Source organism: Phaethon lepturus, unplaced genomic scaffold (genome assembly GCF_000687285.1).
Source record: "Phaethon lepturus isolate BGI_N335 unplaced genomic scaffold, ASM68728v1 scaffold48513, whole genome shotgun sequence".
NCBI lineage: Eukaryota > Metazoa > Chordata > Aves > Phaethontiformes > Phaethontidae > Phaethon > Phaethon lepturus.
The window spans coordinates 52542-73585 of record NW_010529318.1 but is presented as its reverse complement, the minus strand read 5'-3'; the positions used below and the strand labels follow the sequence as shown (position 1 = coordinate 73585).

At 36.8% G+C, this 21044-nt stretch overlaps 1 protein-coding gene across 1 annotated transcript in view; it reads right to left on the bottom strand.

Annotated features, from left to right (window-relative positions):
- Positions 1-21044, bottom strand: part of BIRC6 (baculoviral IAP repeat containing 6) — a gene marked incomplete at its 3' end in the record, with an annotated part of 95893 nt that overhangs the window by 37692 nt on the left and 37157 nt on the right. Inside the window, exons 13-30 of the mRNA XM_010283892.1 lie at positions 20612-20743; positions 19226-19357; positions 18780-18958; positions 18082-18212; positions 17048-17209; positions 16808-16939; positions 16407-16504; positions 14915-15062; positions 10351-10484; positions 8529-8675; positions 7786-7973; positions 6852-7166; positions 6353-6452; positions 5633-5847; positions 5241-5449; positions 4589-4935; positions 3398-3617; positions 2324-2457 (exon numbers count right to left, since the gene is read on the bottom strand). Of these exons, the coding sequence (XP_010282194.1) occupies positions 2324-2457; positions 3398-3617; positions 4589-4935; positions 5241-5449; positions 5633-5847; positions 6353-6452; positions 6852-7166; positions 7786-7973; positions 8529-8675; positions 10351-10484; positions 14915-15062; positions 16407-16504; positions 16808-16939; positions 17048-17209; positions 18082-18212; positions 18780-18958; positions 19226-19357; positions 20612-20743 (3123 nt within the window). The remainder of the gene's footprint in view (positions 1-2323; positions 2458-3397; positions 3618-4588; positions 4936-5240; positions 5450-5632; positions 5848-6352; positions 6453-6851; positions 7167-7785; positions 7974-8528; positions 8676-10350; positions 10485-14914; positions 15063-16406; positions 16505-16807; positions 16940-17047; positions 17210-18081; positions 18213-18779; positions 18959-19225; positions 19358-20611; positions 20744-21044) is intronic.

Here is a 21044-nt window from a genome sequence, read left to right as displayed (position 1 = left end):
TCTTAGTCTGATTAAATCAGAAGTCAAAAGATTCACCTCTATTGTTAAAGCTAAAAATTAAGCAGCATATTTTTTTTAAAAAAAGGTCAAAAACTAAAATTTCCTAAATACCAAATGCAGAATGACAGCTGCTTGCATTAAAGCACATAAATTAGATGTCTCAAATTCCATAGTGTGAAATTTGTCCATGACCCAGGGCTCCAACACGACAGTTTTAACTGTGCATCCAAGTAAATTCATCTTTACTCCTTTGTTAGTGTATTTTCACATAAACATTTGAATAAGATGCAGGAAAGCCAAGACTGAATTCGGACTAGATGAACCATGCTGGCGGCATTAATGACTGGCTATTGCCTATTTCAGTCTCACATGTTAAATGCAGTATTTTTGTATAGGTAGAAGGGAAAAAACCCATATTTTACACATCAAGCAAGAAAAATCTTTGTGTGCATGAGCAAATCTAAATGATCAGTTCTAAAGTGAACTCACGAGTGCTCAGTAAAGACCAGAAACCTACAATTAATGACCACTTAATCACAAGTCAGTATGCAAATGGCGTACTTTCATGTAACATCAATATAAGTTACCTGCACATTTTCACATCTGTGCGCTGTGCTGAGACACGTTTAACTACACTACACTTTTCATGCACTGACCTCAAAAAGCTTTAATTAACTCAAACTATTATTAATGACAGATCAAACAAGAAACAACTTGTCCAAAATCACATGGAGCTGCTGGCAGCCCAAGCAATAGGATGCAGGCCTTGACTGTTAACTCCAGTTTCGTGTCCACACTGGCAGAAAGCAGCCCACCCCACGCAGAGAGAACAGGAGGCCTCCCCGTAACAGGGCCTGAACAGGAACTGCAGACTACATTGCAAGAATAGAAGTGAGTAGCACTGGTGAGTGCTACACACCTTTTTGGTTGGCAGAATAAAAAGAAAGGAGCTTGCTGCGGAGTGAAGTATATATCTTTTCATACTTCTGTTTAAACAAGTGCATTTCTTTCCCTTTTATCTCTTTTTTTAAAAAAGAAAAATCAAAATTTTCAGCTTCTCTCCAAGTGTCTTTGCCCATTCCTTTTTTTTCCCCTCTTCTGCCTCAAAGTTTAAAAATTCTCTCTACTCAAAAAACTCACCTCTTGCTCTGAGTGTCCTTTACTTTCTAACTTTTTCCCTAATAAATTTTCACCCCTTTGACCCTCAGTTACGCGTGACAGCTCTCAAATAGGAATTTCTTCTGCTGTATCTGATGCTTCCACCACACATGATAATGCCCTAGTACTCACCTGTACTGTCCAGGAGGAAGGAAGCTGGAAGACCAGCAAATAAAGCTCTGAAGTATCAGTTACTTCTGCTTCCTAAAGTCCTCCGTGAGGACAACTAGTAAGGCAAGAGCTATGAAAGGAATTGGCAGCTGTGGGGAGAGTGCAAACAGAGGTAGAGGAGACGTAAGCTTGGGTTTGCCTCAAACTAGTTAGAGACTACAGCAGGATATGGCCATGATAGAGAAAGTACACGGCAGACCAATGGGAAGCAATAGGACAGCTTCTGACACCAGCTGTAGGCTTGTTTACCTCAGGAGACAAGGTAAAAAGTAAGGACAGAGTCTCAGCTGGCATTTATCAATTTCACAACGCTAAGAATTTTAAACAACATATCTTCTACAATGCTCTGCTACATGTACGTAACACATGAAGTAGCCTAGAGTTTGATGTTTTCAAAAGCAAGTTTTTTCTTTAAACTTAGAGTACTTAAGAAAACACTCAAAAGAAAATAAGGTTTGAAGAATATATTTTCAGCAATTTTTTTTAGGGTCAAAAAAAAAAAAGGTAATTTCCATGTGATGTAAAAAAAAAAAAAAAACCAACAAAAACAAAAACATGTAGTTTGCAGAAACTATGCAGATACACCTAAAAAACTTGTCTTCATAACTGCGTTTCACCTCAAAGACCTGAAACTTGTAAAGGATCTCATAAGCAAAAAGGGGCACTTTCCAAAACGCTAAATCCCAAAGTCATTCACTAGAGCTGTCTACACATTGGATGTTTCCCCCCATTTTGTTAGAACTGTAAAGATTCCTGGATGAATTAAAAGCAACCAAAAAGATTTTGCTCAGGTTTAAACATGGGGGTGGGAGGAGGAATCTCTTTTAGCACCTAAAGAACACGATGTTTCAGCACATTTTAAGAGACAACTGTGTTTTGGAAATATAGCAAATGGCAATTTATTCTTTTAATACACCAAAAATTGTGAGCTAGTCTCTCAATTTTCTAGCTTATAATGAATATGAAAATACAGTTTCCCAAATTAGAGGGCTACCTTCAGTTCTTCTGTGCACAGGTAAATGAGGTTGCAGTGGTGACAGCAGGTTATCCAGGAGATTAAGTAAACTTTCTAAAACACCACTGTTGCTAAGCGATCTTTGGCCAATGCAAGAAAGCAACATGAAGACCCTAAAAATAAAATTTACATATTTAAAATTTTATTTCTTTTTCAGATCCAGTAATATTCTGAAACACTCCTTATAGAACAATATTCCCCTATGCTTTCATCTGAGACACAAACAGATTGCTACAGAAAGCAGTACTGTGGCCCAGCAAGTGAACTGGATTTCACATTCTACTGCTGTAAAGATAATGTAGTATTTCAGGGGGAACATTTTCTCTTTCACCCTCAAGAGGTCAGCAGAGCATTCTACTTCGTACATCTGAAACGAGATTTCATCCGTTTTATTTCCTATTACATATGATATACTGAATAGCAGGGATAGAGTATTAAATCCATGTATTCTTATATCCTTGAATTAACTCATATTTAAAAATTATGAAAATATAAATGTTGCTGTCTAAAGAAGGCAGAAAGCCACAAAACAGCAAATATGTTTGATTAAAATAAAATGCTACTGTTTAGAACATCGAAGACCTCAATCAATATTGTGAAATAATCAACACATCTAACACTGAATGCTCAACTCTATGCTTCTTTGCTCTTATCTCAGAGAAATCTCTTGTATTAAATGCTAATAGTGTGCTTTCCAGTCTCAATCCAACTTCCAAATGCATTAGAAGAGCAGCTCTATGATGAGAGTGTATTTAAGCCTGATGAAGGAGGAGGCAATTTTTGACACTGGGGAGCAATCCTACTAGGTATGCAAAGATCTCCAAGTAAGGACAAATAGCAACTTATTGTGGTGCAAGCACCAAATAGGTGCAATAAATAACTGCAATCAGACAATTCTAATTTGCAGTGCTTTTGGGGACTATTTCTTAAATCAATGGAACAGATGGGTAAGTATCCTTGAGTTGCATTTTCTCAATTCCAATGTGAAATAATTCCATTGTTCATAACTTAAATGATCCACAGGTAATGTATCAATATAGACTTATACCTTACCTGTCTTGTGGGAATATAAGAAGTTGCTCTGAATTGTATAATTCCTGCAGTACGTTTGAGAGAAACTGACCCCACCATCTTTCTCCTCCACAGAGCTGAACAAGCAGAAGGCCAGTATGCAATCGTATCTTTGGGGTTCCACTGATACATAGGTGTTTAAATAATTCTTCACAAGCTTGAGCATGAAAAGTACTTTGCAGAACCACAGGAACAGAGTGCCCTTTTAAGAAAAGGGAACAAGCAACTATGTTTAAGGAGACAATGGCCTGAAAGCATAAGAGGAAAAGGTTTGCAGGAAGTTTTTTAAACTATTATGATTAGACTAATTGGCACAGGGGGGAAGGAGGAGGGATCACAAGGAGAGATGGTAATTTGCAGGTAATCCATACAGACCAGGCCATTTCGTCAAAACCAAATGAATTTCAATTTCATGTCAATGCAAATACCCCCATGGAATCTACACAAAGCAAAAACCAAACCATCATTATGCTTAAGAGCAAAGTGGCACAGAAAATTACAAGACAGACACTCGTTTCTATCAACAGAACAATATTCTGCCCTTTTTTTTCTTTTTTTCTGAAAAAACTACCACTTCTACTCAGATTTTTCAATTTGAATTCTCCAAGATCTCCTTCAATGGCAATTTTAGGAAATAAAAATCTTTACTGGATATTAAAAATAATTAACTGGGTAGAGATACTGGTTTTATGACCTCTTTTTCCCCCCACAGAAGCAATTTCTGCTTCCCCTCCCCACTTATAACTGCCTAAAATCCATCCAGTGTTACACAAGCTTCGATGCCCACAGATAGTTCCACAGGCTGATTCCACCTATGAAAACAACATCAGTATTCTGCCTGGGCAGTCTTTTGTTACTACGGCAAACTGAATCAGCCCACAGAAGGATCAGATGACTCTCTGAACAAAGGAATATGCAGCCAGTACTACAGAAAAGGCAGAAGGACCTCAACACCCTCTCCTATCTTTTTTGGGAGCAGGAAGTGGTCAGGTCAGATTGGTGCCGCTAATGAAACTTCACACTGTATGTTACCAGCTACTAAAATCATAGTAAACCATAGGTGAACAAAGTTTAAAAGCTTTATAGTGGGAAAGTACAGATCTAGAAATAGAAACACTTGCAAACTGTTTCTTCTAACATGACAAAAATATCAAAACCTCAAAAAATACTAACCATTGGAAGAATGAAGCAAACTAAGCAAAGTATCCAGTAAGTATCTAATGATAGTGCGTAACTGTTCTGTGGATGACATCTGAATCAACTCTTTTGGATCAGATTGCTCCTTCAGTGTTTTCCTGCTTGCACCTAAGGCTACTTTGAGCCTCTGAACAGCATGGTGAGCCAAGTTGAGTTGAAGCTGTAGCTGAATGCAGTCCTGGTAAGCAGAAAATACTCTGCTATCTTCTTCTACTGCCTTGTCTGGCTTTCGTAAAAAGTACTGGGCATTGTTGGCACTATTGAGTGGTGGCAGGTCAATACTCTGCAGGAGGATTTCTAACCGGTGACAGGCCAAATTGTACCTAAAGGGAAACATTCCAACACAATTCAATAGACATTAGCAAATTGCAATAGATTTGACAGTCACCCTGCCAGAAGTGGACTTCTGTTCCATTTTGAATGCACTGTTAAAACAGATATTGGAAAAAAATAAGAGCGTAGTCTTTGTTACTGCCATAAAGATATTCGCTATAACAACTCCACAACAAAGGCATCGTTTTCTTTGGTCTGAAGAACATCATGGGATGAAAAAAAATAAATCTATAACATTATGATATCCCAGTGTTTTAAGTTAAAATAACGAGTACACATTTTTTTTTCTTCTAACCTGCACTGTATGTCTTCTTGCAACGCAACCATCATTGCCAAATGTTGGTCGATTTCTGGCTGATTTGCAGCTTCACCTTCTCCTCTGAGGGGATCGTGCATTAGTTTCAGCTCATTTTCAAAGGGTAAGATATAGGTATGACCATAATAAAATCCTAATGGGATTTTTGCTCTGGCATTTGTGCTACCATATCGACCAATAACAGTGATCTGAAAGGGAACACAACTATACTGTAACACAATTGTATCAAAACAGGCAAAATAAATACAGAGTCAAAAATTAATAAAAAATTTATAGCCAGCTAAAGTTTAAGGAGAACTTAAGAGAAAGTTCACATACTAACAAAGATGAAGAGTTTAAAAGATACAAGTATGCAGTCTATCTGCTTTTACCTTCATAAACCTGCAAACTGGGGGTGGTAACAAGTCATGTAAAATAAGTGAATGTGTGCTAATGTCAGTAGCCACTACCAGTCGCCTCCCATCCACTTCTTCTCCTAAAGTCCAGATGTCAATTGACAAAGAAGCCAAATCTCCACAAGTGGGAATCAACACATCCGTCAGCAATATAGGTCTTCCAAAATCTAAGGTCACGAATCTTCTTGCTCCTAGCAGAAAAACAGAGGATTTCCTAAAATATCAGTGCATGCTAACAAGTGAAGAGATGGTACTTCTCAAACAATAAATCCATTGTCTATATATTGTTCGAAAGGTTAAAATTTAAAGGTTAATTTGGTTAATTAAAAGGATTAATCTGAGGTTAAAAACAGCTGCACAATCTCAGAATCTCTCACTACAGCTTGCATCCACTGAAAAGAAAAATCTGGCTTCAACTTAATTTGTTATGCTTTTTATGCATTATTTCAGAATAGGTGGGTGCTCTGTCCAGAGACCCAACATATTCCTCCAGCCCCCAGGATTTTTCAACTTGATAATCACCACTGAATGCTGGGTTTTAAACTTCCAGATACAACAGAAATGCAAATTGAGAAATATCTTTTCTTTCTAAAGCCAAGTGACGCTGCAGCTAAGCAACTTACGTAAGACCTTGGAAAATATTCTACTCCTCATTAGAAAATGTGTCAAAATTATTACTAGGAATTCTGGTTTTACCTGAGTGCATTCGCTCTATAATAATTGACTGATGAGGTGGAGGTTGAAGAAAATGTGAGGCGTGAGATATTGCAAGAGCAAGACCGGATCCAAGTGGATTCTGCAGAGTGAGAAAATATCAGTAAAAGTAAGTAATTAAAATCTATTCATTTATAATAAGCTGTTCTTTACAAAAGACTGTAAGATAACCTCTTGTGATTTAAAGATGTACAATTTTGACACCACCTCACTACATTTAAACTTGAGCATGAACCATCAAACCTTATCAACTACTGAGTTCAAAGTGTACAGTTAAGCTAGCTCCAATTAAAAGAAAACATGTACTATAACAACTCTACCTTACTTTCATAAGTCTTCCTTTTCATATGGTCTAAATTTAGTGATGTAGTTTTCACATCTCATCCAAATAACCAGATATTTACTAGCACTCAAGTACAAATTAGATCCTGATAAGGCTTACAGCATCTTGTTTCTATATGGAAAAAAACCCAAAAATTACCGTTCTGGACTTGCTTGTATTTTTGTTATGTGCTGCAAGGTTAACTGCTGGAGGATCAATGACTGAACCAGGGAAAAGCTGAGCAAGCTCTGCATTAATAACAGCAGAAACTGCCTCATTAGGTGGAGTCAAAGGTGGAGTCATGAATAGAGGAGTTGTTTTTGGTGTGGGTGGAATGACATCTGAAGGATGGATGAAGAACCCTGGGGCTGCTACTGGATTAGAAGGCACAGAGTTGTGAACAGGACCAACTGCTGATGCTGCTGCTGCTGCCGCTGCTGTTGTCTGATGCAGTTTTGCTTCCAGCTTAGCCTTCTGTGGGGAAAATGAAAGCAGTGTATGTAGCAGATAATACTGCTTGTGAACACAGCAGTAGTATCGAACTACAAGCTCAACTTTCATTATAAAATTAGATTTAGTAAATCCAAGCTACTTTCAACACAGGCATGTCATCTGTCCAACTTTAAGCTGAAAAATAAAACTCTACTCAATGTGACCTCACTTTGTAATTGGCGTAATCAAAAAATAGTAAAAACCCTACAACTGAACAGCAAAGTAGAGTCAACACAGCCAAGCTTCATACTGACAATGGCTTTATGACTGGTAATTCTCTGTGCCAGCAACTGTGCTGTTCATTTCAGTGGGCTTTTTCAATTTCAGACCAATATACTTATGTATTAAAACAGTTTTGATTACAAATTCCCAACCCACCCTCAAAATACACAAAAACCAAGTCTGAAAGACCAAAGCAGCATGGGAGACACTCAGCATTTTGCTTAATAAGAGTGACCCTCAGTACAGAGCTGTTCCTTCCTCAAATACACTATGGAGACAAAAAGGAAAAAAAAACAGAACAGGTGACTAGCTCTCCAACTCTTTTCTCAGCTTTTGAAGTTTAGAGACAGCATTAAAAAATAGCCAAATAGCCTCCAACCTGTTGCTGAAGCTTCAAAAGCTGCTGCTGTTTCTCTTGCAGCACCTGGAGCTGTTGCTCGGCTGAGGCCATTGCATGAGAGAGAGACTGCAAAGCTACCTGGGCTGCTGAACTCAGTGCTGTCGAGGCTTCCCCAACCGTTCCAGAAGAGAGGCCACCAACTGCTGGGGTAACCCCAAAGGTACTCACTGGCATGAAACAAACGAACAAAAAAACCCAAACAAAACAAAAACATGTATGTAGGAAAGAAATTATAAAACACACCTTAAATTTAATTCCTTACTAATTGTTAAGAGCAATGTAAAAACAAGCGAAATATCTCCTTGTGTCCAGTTCTTGCTACAAAGTAACATCAACTTGAATTACTAAGTATATGGTTTATCAGATACTATAAAGTTATTTGTAGTATATGTGTATTATAATTATAGTATATACTGTGTTTACAGAAGAGCCACCTAATGCCCTTGAATTCTTTCGCCACATAAGGCTGCAAGGTAAAGATGCAAGCTTGTATGTTATGCTCTCTGATAGAAACAAATTGAACCAAATGAATAAACTTGGAATCCAGTTTCTTTGCTAAGCTCTAAGAAGTTTAACTTCACATATAGTAGCCATTAAAAAAAAATTTTCAACACTTATAAAACTACAGGCGATGTGTTTGTCAAACAGTGCTCATTACATCCAATTAAAAAATCGTATCGTGGAACTATGCTAAGTAGAAAAAAATGAAAAATTGTATATACCAGTAAACGTACTTGCATCGTCCCTTTCTATTCTAGTCCCATCACTTGTTGAAACACAGGTAAAGTGCAGAGGTTCAACTTCCAGAAGTCCAGTAAGGGAAGTAAAACTACCTTCAGCAGCTGCACAGCTACTTATTTTCCCATTTCCTGAAAGAGAAATAAATATCTGCCCAATCAGCTGATGTTTTACTGTTAGCGACGTTTCAAGTCATGAAGAGTTGAAAGAGACAACTAAATATAATCCACATATTTTATTACTTCACATTGTGGAACAAAAACCTTAACACTATGTCCTGGTTTCAGCCAGGATAGAGTTAATTTTCTTCACAGAAGCTAGTGTGAGGCTATGTTTTGGATTTGGGATGAGAAAATGTTAATAACATGCTGATGTTTTGAGTTGTTGCTGAGCAGTCAAGGACTGTCCAGCTCCTCATGCCGCCTGCCAGCGAGGGGGCTGGGGGTGCCCAGGGAGCTGGGAGGGGGCACAGCCAAGACAGCTGGCCCAGGCTGGCCAAAGGGATATTCCATACCATATAATGTCATGCTCAGTATATAAAGCTGGGCGAAGAAGAAGGAAGGGGTGGAGGGACATTCAGAGTGATGGTGTCTGTCTTCCCAAGAAACCAAACTCATTGATGGAGCCCTGCTTCCCCGGAGATGGCTGAGCACCTGCCTGCCTGTGGGAAGCAGTGAATGAATTCCTTGTTTTGCTTTACCTATTAAAGTGTCTTTATCTCAAACCATGAGTTTCCTCACTTTTACTCTTCCAATTCTCTCTCCCATCCCACCATGGGGGAGTGACCAAGAGGCTGCGTGGTACTTAGTTGCTGGCTGGGGCTAAACCACAACACACTATCACATCCACAATATAAATGGAAGCATATTTTAAAATGGGTAATGCTGCCAAATCTGAAGAGAGTATCTTAAGTCAAACTGTCAAATGTGACAGCAGAAGCATAGTGTAACCTTCTAAATTACAGAAATAAATTATATGTGGATGCTCTATTCTTTCTACACTGTGAGAAAATTAACTTGCAAAAATACATTGATGTTACTGGAAAAGAAGAGAAAGAAAGTAACAGACCCACTAAGATCATACACCACGCTAGTATAAAAACTAGATTATTCAATATACTAACAAATTCAATGTTGTATGGCGGGGAGGGATGGGAAGGAGATGGACAAGAGCATAGAAGAAAAGGGAAGCAGTCACTGTAACTGATGAATATGCTTGCTACGAAAAGAATTTCCTGACAGGTAAAAATTGTCTCATTCTTAGGACATTCCATGGCCTAAAGATTCACTTCTGAACTAACCTGAGAGGATAGATACAAATATGCTTTTAAGGTATTTTAATACCTCTGAAACAGGAAAAAAAAAAATCTCATTAAAGCTGTAATATTTAAGTAGAGGACTGCCATATGGCAGCTTCCCAACTTCAGAAAAATCCGTTTAGGTTTCTCTGCCTATGAGGTAGTCACTAGCCTAAATGAGTAATATCTCAAAGACACTGCTCAATAGACAGATGCTTCCTAGATGACTGACCCAAGGAATGATAGCACCCTTTCCGTTTAATCTCTAGCCTTTTCTTAGATCTTCTACAGGATAAGAAAAGAAGAGATTCCATAAAGAGGATTTTTTCTTGCCCTAAGGGCTACAGGAACTGTAACAGATCTCACAATGCGAGAGAATATTTTGAACTTCATTATGTACAGCTATAAAACAGATGGAAAGTATAAAACCACATCTTCGCTAAAGGAACACAGTATAATAGGGAGAATAACGAATTCTTCCACAATAGATTTCTGTTAAACATACGTACCTGATAGAACATCAGATAAATCAATTTCATCTGACTGTACTCCAATGCTGCTGTTGTATACATTTTTACAAGAAGAACCACTTATTTCCAAATCAAATAGAACTGGATCAAAAGGTGAACTATATAATCCATATCTGCAAATGGAATAAGACAAACAGCACTATTCAAACAAAAAGAATGTATATAAAATTATTTACAGAAAAAGGCCAAGTATTTCACCATCAGGTTCCAAGCTATTCTTTTCATTCAACTGACATATCTTAGAAATTACCAATTACTTACTTGCATTACTACAGTAAGTTACTAGATCCAAGTCATTTATTAGGTGACCTTTTTAAACAGCTTTTGATGCTAAATAAGTAACTCTTTGCTACTAAGTAGTTTTGAAGATACAATACTGTCCTGGAAACATGATGCACAATCACAGTCAGACATGGAAGCTAAAACTACAAGCCTTAGACAATTAGCCACAGCAATACGCATGCCTGCACATGGTAAATCAGACATTTATCTGAAGTCAATAAAAACACAGTACTGTTCTTGTTCTTCCAGCTGAAGTAAGAAGAAAAAAGGAAATGCTGGTAGGGGTACCAACCAGCACTTGAGAGTACTTTAAATATCTCAACAGAAGAAAATCCCATTACTCCTACTCTGGCAGTACTGCAGGGGGGAAAAAAAAAAAATACAATCACTCAGGTAACAAGGCGGTCCCAAATCAAGTAGTTTTTATAAGCCAAGAAAAAAGAAAATCCAAACTAATAACAAAAGCAGTGTTGGTTCTTTTGTGTACCAATACCTATTAGCAGCAACTAACAAGAGGAGAAAAATATGGAAAATCAGACCAAAATATTACGCAGGAGTAGAAAGAAAGAATGCATCTGTGTAGGTACAAAAGTGAGAAACACGTAAAACTTCGTGCTTTGACTGAGAAGAGCCAGAACAAATAAGAAATATTTCCGTGGACACACTAGCAGCAACAGGAAGTTCCTCCAACACCCTTTTCCCTCTGCTTCTGAGCAGCTTCTCTGTTCTTCAGTAGAAGAGGAAAGAAGTGATGAGAAGGTAATGCTGAGAAATAGTAATGCTGAGAAGGCTGGAGTGTTTAAATGTCTTTTTTGATCCAGTAGTCACAAAAGGATACATGTCTACATGAATACTACAACACCAGCAACAAAGTAGAACAGGTTCTAGACTTCTCTGAAAGTTAAAAAGCTTCCACGTTGGCTGGGCTTAGTGCTTTTTGCCACACAATGCTAAGACTGTAACTAGTCAGAAAATGATGTTATACAAAAGGGCAATAATTGCTATTGATCTTCAAGAAAAAGAAAAAAAGGAGAGAGGAAGGAAAATCTGAGAATTACAGACCAACCCATTTCACATACATTCCCCAACCAAGTTATTTACAAGCTCATACAAGGTAGCAAATTTAAGATGATAACTTTTTACTAAGAACAACATATATTAGATGAATCTAGGTTGCTCTCTACAAGCATGCACTACACAGAAATAGTGCATAGCGCACATCTACCAAGAATGACATGTTTGCTGCATGACCTTTTCTGATAAGCAAAGCAAGACAGCATGCTACTGTAAAGTGGTTACTAAAACCCACAAAAATGCTCAAAATTCAACAGGGTACCTTCACACCCTGTTTTAGACTTAAGACTTACAAACTCAATAAATTAGGTCAGCTGAACATTAACACTGATTACTTGCATGATAAGTGAAGAGTTCGATTTCTTAAGTAAGCAGGTGATAAAACCTAAAGAGGGTTTACAAGAGCTTTGTAGAACATGATCAGAATTTGAATGTATTGCAGACAGTTAAATATATTCTGTCCAACCCAGATTTATTTCAATATGCATATTGCCGTTTACTGATACTTCAGCAGAAATGATCAGGTTCACAGTTTTAAACTGCATTAGCAAGACTTTTCAGAAAAGGAGGTAGAAATCACATAAACAAAAAACAAATCAACAATGTCACATAAAAAACACATCACCCTATTCATCTATGCAGTAATGAATATAAACTATGTGAAATACCTCTTCTGCTTCGCTCAGAGATCTCAACTGGAATAATGTTTACTATTTTGTGTACCACAATTCAAGGAAGATGAGGATCAAAGAAAACAGCTCAAGGAAATGCTTGAATGACTACAGATCTGGAGAATGCAATTAAGATGCAGACATCTTCTAGACATTCAATTGTTAAGAATGAAATAATCTGCTCTCTATCCCCAAGGTGGACAGGACACAACCATTAAAAGGCTTTAGTTGCAGCAGGAGAGATACCAGATTAGATGTGGGCAGAAGGAGACAGTTCAAGTGTTAACGACAAGAATAATTAAGCCACGTAATAGCTTACAATATTTAGAATAATTAAATTCCATCACTATTTTAATAAGGTGCTTTCAAGAATAGGGTGGAGAATCAGACTTGCTAGAGACAAACTAACCTGCCTTGGTACAGGACAGCCGGAAATACTGTCTGAAATACAGTTCAGAGAACAACAAAAAAGGTAAGTCATGTAAGAACTCATCTGGCCTTATCCTTGAAAGTTTTACTTGGTTTACTGTGGGACTTGATAGTAAAATGAGTACTACTCTGCCTTAAGACAACATGAAAGTGCAGATCTTTTAAGTAGACATCTGCTTTTATTTGAGCAACCTGGTCTAGTGGAATGTGTCACTGCCCATGGGAGTGGGGTTGGAACTAGATGATCTTTAAGGTCCCTTCCAATCCAAACCATTCTATGATGATGATAATGATGATGATTACCAAATGTTAGGCTATTGTACATAGAAATAATGATAAAGAAGAAAAGAACCAATACCAGAAACCCTGCAACACAAATGCACACAAATACAACTCAGGGAGAGGGAAGAGAAAAAGAGTAAAGCAATGTCTGCCTACTAACTTCTCTTAAAAAAAAATAATGAAATTAATACTTATCCTCTACATTTAAAAAAAAAAAGAAATGACAGTATTCCCTTTATCTGTAGACATATAAAGGAAAGGCCAGTAAATTCTGTCTAAATTAGTAAATTAAGTCAAGAAATAGTCAGTCCTTGCTAGAGAGAAAGCACTATAGTAATCAAATATGGGATTAGTCAGAGGTGTCTGCTGCTATTCTTATCTTAACTATGGGGATACAGAGTTAAAAGAGAAACCAAATTTAGTTCCAAGAAGAAAATCAGTAAAACACATCTAGAAATATCCAGAAAACCTAAGCTTGAAGGATGCCAAGAACAAGGGCTCACTTCAGAAAGCTTCCCTTGAGATGCAGACAGCTGTGTTCACCATTAAGTGATCTGAAATGTCAGATGACACGTGCCAAATTCAAAAGTGGGCAACTGGAAAGGAGAAAACCCTTCTATTTCAGATATGCTGTTTAAAGGAGGTACTTGGAAACAATCTGTATGAAGGAACAAGTCAACTCGTACAGAAAGGTGCCATTCTCACTTCAAGTGGAATTTTCATGTTTTTCTCCTCTATTTGGTTTCTAAAGAAAATTCAACATGAAAACACAAAACCTTTTATTTTTCCAGTTCACTTTGTGTCTTTTTCAAAATTCTCCATTATCCAGTCACCATTTCTATTGCTGGAATAAGTCTTCTAATCAACTGCAAGGATTACAGATGGTGCAATAAAATAACAACTGAGAAAAGGAATGTAGTAGAGAGCATAAGGATCCAAGTATAAGACCTGAGAACAAGTTTTCATCAAATATTTTGGGATTATAGTCCTTTAAAGAAAAAAAAACACACCAAAAAAACCATAACAAACATTCCCTCCCCTCCAAACTTAGCTTACTAAATTTTCAATCTGATCTGAAGATTCTGAATTAACCTCTACCAAACCTCTTCTACCTTGATCTTGCCTGACTTCGAGGGAAACTCTTGCCCACAAATCACAACTGAAAGAGCTGTCTAACAGCAGCATGTTCCCATCATCATAATATGGCTTTGGAAACTGCTACAGAACTGAACCACCAGAGATTTCCTTTAGGTATCACATAAACCCAAAGTTAAACGGACAATCAGTTCAGTATGTAAAAGATGCAACATCACAGTCTCAACTTGCATTGATATATCATTTATAATAAGAACCTACGTTCCCAGTAAATTACTCCAGGCCTCTACACTTTAAATCTGGCTTTTAGTAGCAATACATTAAATGTATGGTCAGCTTACAGAGAGACTACGATTTTGTGTAGCATTATGCAGAACTGAAACTATTCAGTATATTTGATTCCCTCTCATATTCAAAAAATCGGACATGCTTTGTTAATCCTTACACTAAAAATCATAAATACTAACTTAAGAACTGCAGACTTCAAACTTTACATACACATTTGCGGATTTAAATTGCACTGTGAATTAAATTCACCTTTAATTTTGCACAAGTCAAAACTGTTTTCCAGAGCTGTATCAAACTAATCCTTGCTCAAACAAATACAGTAAAATGCATTTTAAACATTAAGTTTACTACTTAATAAATTAATATATACTAAATAAAATTAATAAACATATTAAGTTTACAACAGCCACATTTCTTAGTACCTTGTTTGAAGTAATGCTTCCATAGGTGTCAGGCGATCCTGCAACTGTCGGGACACAGCAGTTAGCAACGATGCACAAGCTGTACTACATCCTGCCAGATCTTCATCCTTTACGTAATTCAGCAATACAAAATACCAATACACAGATCCTGCATAAAAATAAAATAATAATTTCAGGTGAAACATGACATGAATTTTCTTGAAGGACTAATTTTCTTTGCAGTCATACTCGAAAACATTTTTTCTCAACAGAAGATCTTTCAGATCTTGTTGCTTTATAAATTCAATGTTAAACAGTAACAAACACAGATACAATTCAGACTGCATGTAAAAAGCATACTTCGAAGTATAATTGATGGAAGTGCTAAATGAAGTATCTAATGGTTACTGAATACAGACTAGGAAGCATTCTCCCTCCGCTTTCTTTGAAAGAGTTCGATTTAGAATCATAATATTAGTTTCCACAAGTACTTCAAATTCTCTTACCAACTAATTCATAATTGAAGAAAAAAAGGTTCCTAACAGACAGCTTCACACATACTTCTTTCATTGCTTCTGCCCACTGCTTCTACTAAGCACAACAATCAAAATGCTCTTGATACACTAAGGCGCTAGGCTAGGGGTTCCAACGCTTTCAGAGCCAAGCCTTACTCTGGATTCAACTCTTCCTCTCTTATTCTCAGTTTTTGGCTGCTGTCCCCTTATTCTGTATTTGCTGGAGGCACTGTTTCCTTATAGATCAGTTCTGGGAGCACAGTGCAGTCGTTCTGTATGGAAACACAAACCTCAGCTTCTTCCAACTGTGCATTCCATATCCTGAATAGCAGCCTGTTAAATGTTTCTACCTGGGCAGTAGCACAACAAACATTTTGGACTGCAAACTATCTTTCCTGCAAGACCCCTTAGTGATGCCAAGCAAGATGTGATTCAACAGCATACTGTGAAAAACACAAAGCAGGTCTTGCCATCCCAAACACAAGTGCTAAAGTCATCGTCACATTCTATCTGGCACTCAAAAGGTTTCAACAAGCTGCTAAGATATCATAACACTGCAATGTAGATGAGGAAGGAATTTAATTTAGTTAAAAACTTCCTTTCGGTGCAGAAGTAACAAGTGGATTGCTCGTTGGATATCATTTGGATAGCCAGGCTCCTTGGAATAAACCTAATTCTCAGAAATAACAGACAATTCTGACTCTCACTTATGTCAACAGAATCTGTGAGTGCTGAACACCTTTGAAAATTCTTGCAAAACTTAACGTCTCCCAGAAATGTCAATGCCTTAGCACCCTCTTTTAAGCTAAATTGCTTAAAATTCCATCATCTACAAATGCATACTTTATACTTGGGTACCACCTGACCAGACCACTCCAAGCAGCAGTTTGTACTAACTGAACAATTACCTAATTCTTAACTCACAGGAGTCTCCAACAAAACATGGCAAACAACAAATGCACTGTGTATTTTTATGACAACAAACATTGTATACATACCACCTGTTGCAGCTGCAGGCAAAAGAGGCATATTGTCAAGTAAAGCTTTTAGAAGAACTGATCCAAACCCCTGCTGACTTGGGTCACACCTGCCATTGCTACAAAAAAAAAAACAAACAACCACAAACAAAACCAAACCACCACATAGGCACTTTAACATTTAATGAAGTAAGAACAAAACATGACATCTCCTCCAGAAGCTGAAGTTGAAGGGCTAATGTTCTTTGCAGTCATATTCTAAAACATTTTTTCTCAACAGAAGATCTTCCAGATCTTGTTGCTTTATAAATTAAATGTTAAACAGTAACAAACACATATACAATTCAGACTGCATGTAAAAAGCCCAAGTATATATAAAATATAAATATATACCAATAAATAGATAAATAATTAGCACTGACCTGATGCATAGAGCAAGAAATCGTGCACATTTGTGAGCTATGCTCCGCCCAGCTTCAAAGAAGCAAACGCGTATTATATCAGGGACACATTTACGTGTTTTAGAAAGCAAACTGTCATTTCCTTCCTTTGAGCTGTAAAAACAAGTTGCATACTTTAGAGAATCATATAAAACTTGAATTTTTTAACAGAGCTGATACTAAGAAACAGCCATTCTGATTTAAACACAATTTCTCTCTTACCTGCCAGGTCCATTTGAATACACTCCGGCCAGCCAACAAAGAGTGTCTAGTACAAGACTCTGAGCATGTTCTGTAGTCAGACCATCATCTGTCTTCTTGCAAAGAGTAGTGAGCAGCTTCTCATGGAACTCTGAAAACTGTAACATGGCACACCGTTGAACTCTGGAGAGGAGGGGAGGGAAATAAAAAACAGAATTATCCAATATGGCCATTCTCCCATTAAAGCATCCCTGCAGCTTTGTATCCTGTGTTAGGAGCAGTGAAAAAGAACATGCCTAGATGAGAGTAAAACTAGCACACAAGCATATATGCTACTTTCTGTGCACACATTCCCAATCTTCCTATTTCCTGCTCACAGAACTTCCTAGGTTACTGTATACTTAGGAACCTTCAGAGATTTTTTTTTTTTCCCTGTTACCTCATCTAATAACTTTGAAACCTAAACAAACTTTCACCATCTACAACACTCTTTGGCAACCATTTGCACATACCTCTTCACAGCCTCTTTGACCTCTTTAACCACATTACAGCGCCACCGTTGTGGCATGACGGTAATACAAATTAAATGCTATATTATTCATATTTAGGTCTGTAGTACCAATCCATAGGGACTTTAACCAGTTTTCTGAGAAACAATTTGTTAGTTAGATTTGATTCTAAATTTTTTGACAAGTAATATAGTCTCTGCTGTAAGAAACAAGACATGTGGAAATAGAAAGGCAAGATGCTTCCCTTAAAAAAAAAATCTGTCCAAATTATTTATCTGATTTACTAAGAAAACTTACTTACATTTGCCTTTTCAAGTTGAGGTAAATAATCACTCAACATACAATGTCATGCCTGATGTTATCCTACCACAACTTGCACAGCACAGTGCCCTCAAACTCACAATTTACAGCATTTTCCATATGAAATATATTTATGAAATGACACCCTGAAACAGTGGTTTGACCTGAGCTATTTTGAGGACTAAGTATTTTTTGAGAAGTATAACTAAAGCTAATAGTTTTTAGAATTAAAAAACACCTACTAACCTTTCCTTTGAAATGGAAGTTTTTTTAAATCTTCGAATCGTTACAGAGACTTCTTGAAGTAAGTCACAGCCTCTCAGATTATCTGATTTTCTTGAAGAATTAGTGGCTTCAATTTTGCTAGATGGCTTTTCCTGATTTTTTTTTTTTTGAGGGGGTGAAAAAAGAAGAAAAGATTTCATAAATCACGTTGGTTTTGACTGCTTCATTTGTATACCTTGTTCAATGAAATACATACAGGTCAGTAAAATCTCTCACTCAATTTGAGCATTGTGCTAAAACAGACTACTTTTATTCACTAATGTCTTATGTTCTAACCATTCTAATAATGCCCACAAATGTACATCATATCATCCAATCTTACAACTACAATGATAAAAAATAAAATACACACACAAAAGTCTTCCTAAGAGGATGAGGTGTATCAGCTACTGAAAACACGCAGGGAAACCAAAGTTTCAAAAACAAGTGCTCAGAATAGGAAAGTCGCAGAACAGACCTTTTCAACTAAATTTGCATAGAAGAAACAACTTATAGATGTTGAACTCAGATTCTTGAAGGTGTTAATACAGTGTCAACTCTCTAAAAAGAGTAATTTTTAATGGATTTTAATTCTCCAAATAGCTGTTTCATATTCAGGTTACATAAATCATACCAGTTCTACAACTTTAACACAGATGTCTGTCTTGGCTATTCATTACCTTGCCTGCTGCAACTTTTGCCAACAATGAAGCAAGGGAATGGCCCTTGTTAGTCTGAGGTTTTAGAGATGGTATTCTAACAACTGGTCTAATGCCACCATTGCAGATTTCTTCTGTTCCTCTGTCATTCACTGCTTTAACATGAATTAAAAATGAGCGATACTTGCCACCAGCCATGCCTAAAAGTGGAAAAAAAAAAAAGAGGTTGCATGGTTTACTAGAACAAGTTGTAAACACATTTCAACTTCACAGATAAATGTACAAGCAGAGCTCAACTGCAATAATTACAGTACTTTAGCATCAGTTTGAAAAGGTCACTCGCTATTGGGTTATACAGCAAAATTTGTCAGTGTGAACATAAATACAAACCAAAGTCTGACTACAGAAGTATGAGACGTGCTTTAGTCACACATACTTCATGTGAATAGCATAATAAACCCGTTTACCTTTAACAAGCTTTGGACTTGTTAGTGTCAACATTCCAGCATGTCCTGATAGATCAAGTCCAGTAGCCAGCCATACTGGACCACAAAGTATATCTTCCTTGTGTTCCTCCAGAAACGGACACAATCTAAGACCTTAAAAAACATGAGTAACATGGACCTGAATTACTCATAAATAAGTCACAAAATCTGATCATTTGCATGGGTTAAAAAATACACCATGTCAAACTCTGATCACTAAATACATTTAAACTCTACATCAGAAAACTAACAATTACTTGATGTTCACTTTAAGCCATATTCCAGTGAAATCAATAAAGGTAAATGACTGTTTTCAAAGCATTTTCAGTTATATTATATGGATAATATGTACGTTGACTGGCTCAGAATCACAAAATATAAAACCGGTAAAATGTTGTATCAATGTATTTTGATCCACAACTCTCACTGGGTCTTTTCTGAAGCAGGACAGAACAGTTAAAACAAAAACAAAAAAACCCAAAAAATCCACAAAAAAACAAGCAAAACTCAAAACAAAACCTAATTTGTTTTTCCTGTGGTATATTGAAATTGCTGAAATTATCATTCACTCATCTTCTGCTTCTTTCTCAGCTTGAAAAAAATCCTTCCAGCACTTTTTCTTTTATTACTCCTTTGATCCCTCCCCTGCATCCTTTCTTGTAGTCATAGAATCACAGAATAGTTTGGGTTGGAAGGAACCTTTAAAGTCACACTCTATATAAGCCTGATCACACGAAAGGAAAGAAAGTGTAAAGTAAGACTGTTGAAAGAACCAAAAATCATAGTTCTGGAACTGATTCACTCAACTATCAATTTTTAGTCTGTAGCTCTCCTCACTTGGATCCAACCCAACAGATTTGGTTGAAGAGTACTGGTTAATAAAAAGGTTATAAAAACAGGCACAGCAAGCCCAATACAGCTGAAAACTATGACTAGTTATGAATTCTTTACCAGTTGTTTATTTTTCTCCGTTTACAGCAGCAATCTCTACAAAAGTCAGGTATGCAAAGGAAAATTCTATTAAAACTAGCGAAGGAAACCAAGTAAAATACTGCTGGAACAGGGTAAGAGTTTAAGTTACCAAGGTGCCGTATCAGTCTACTTTCTTTCTAAATTCAAATAAATACTAATCTGCTTTTAAGCACCAAAACTCTCCAGTACTTCATTTTTTTTGGTGTGTTTGTGTTAAACTTCCAACTCATACAGTAAACAGACCAGTGAGAGAGGCAACATTGAACAAGGCTGAGATATCAGTCTCTTTTAAATGGCTAAGAAATTTTTGCACAGAACTTCCAGTATATCATTAAAGAAAAAAACCCCCACAAGCTCATACTTTAAACAAGGTATAACAAGATAAATGAAACTTACATTGTGGTTCCTCTACATCCATATACTGCATTTCTTCATTGAATTCAACCAGTCCTGGTTTTCCATTTCTCTCCACTTCAATATTATGAGCTGGAGATAAAGGAAATGTGATCTGTCTATCTACTGCTGCTTCTGGAAATAAAAATATCAGGAAGATTTCATAAACATTGCTTAGGGTTCACAGAAAACAGAAGCAGTAGTTTTCATAGCAAATTTATCAGCTTTCTATCCAAAACAATATTTCTAACATAGGCATGTTTTTCCTATAAGGATTGCAACTGAACTCGCAGCAAATATTTAAAAAAGGTATTTCTTTGAATGACCTGCGAACAGGCTGCTTTAACACTGCCCAAATTATTTTCTTCCAATAATCAACTGCAGATTACTCCTAAGTAATTAGATTCCAGTATTGAAAGTTTGATAATTTAAACTG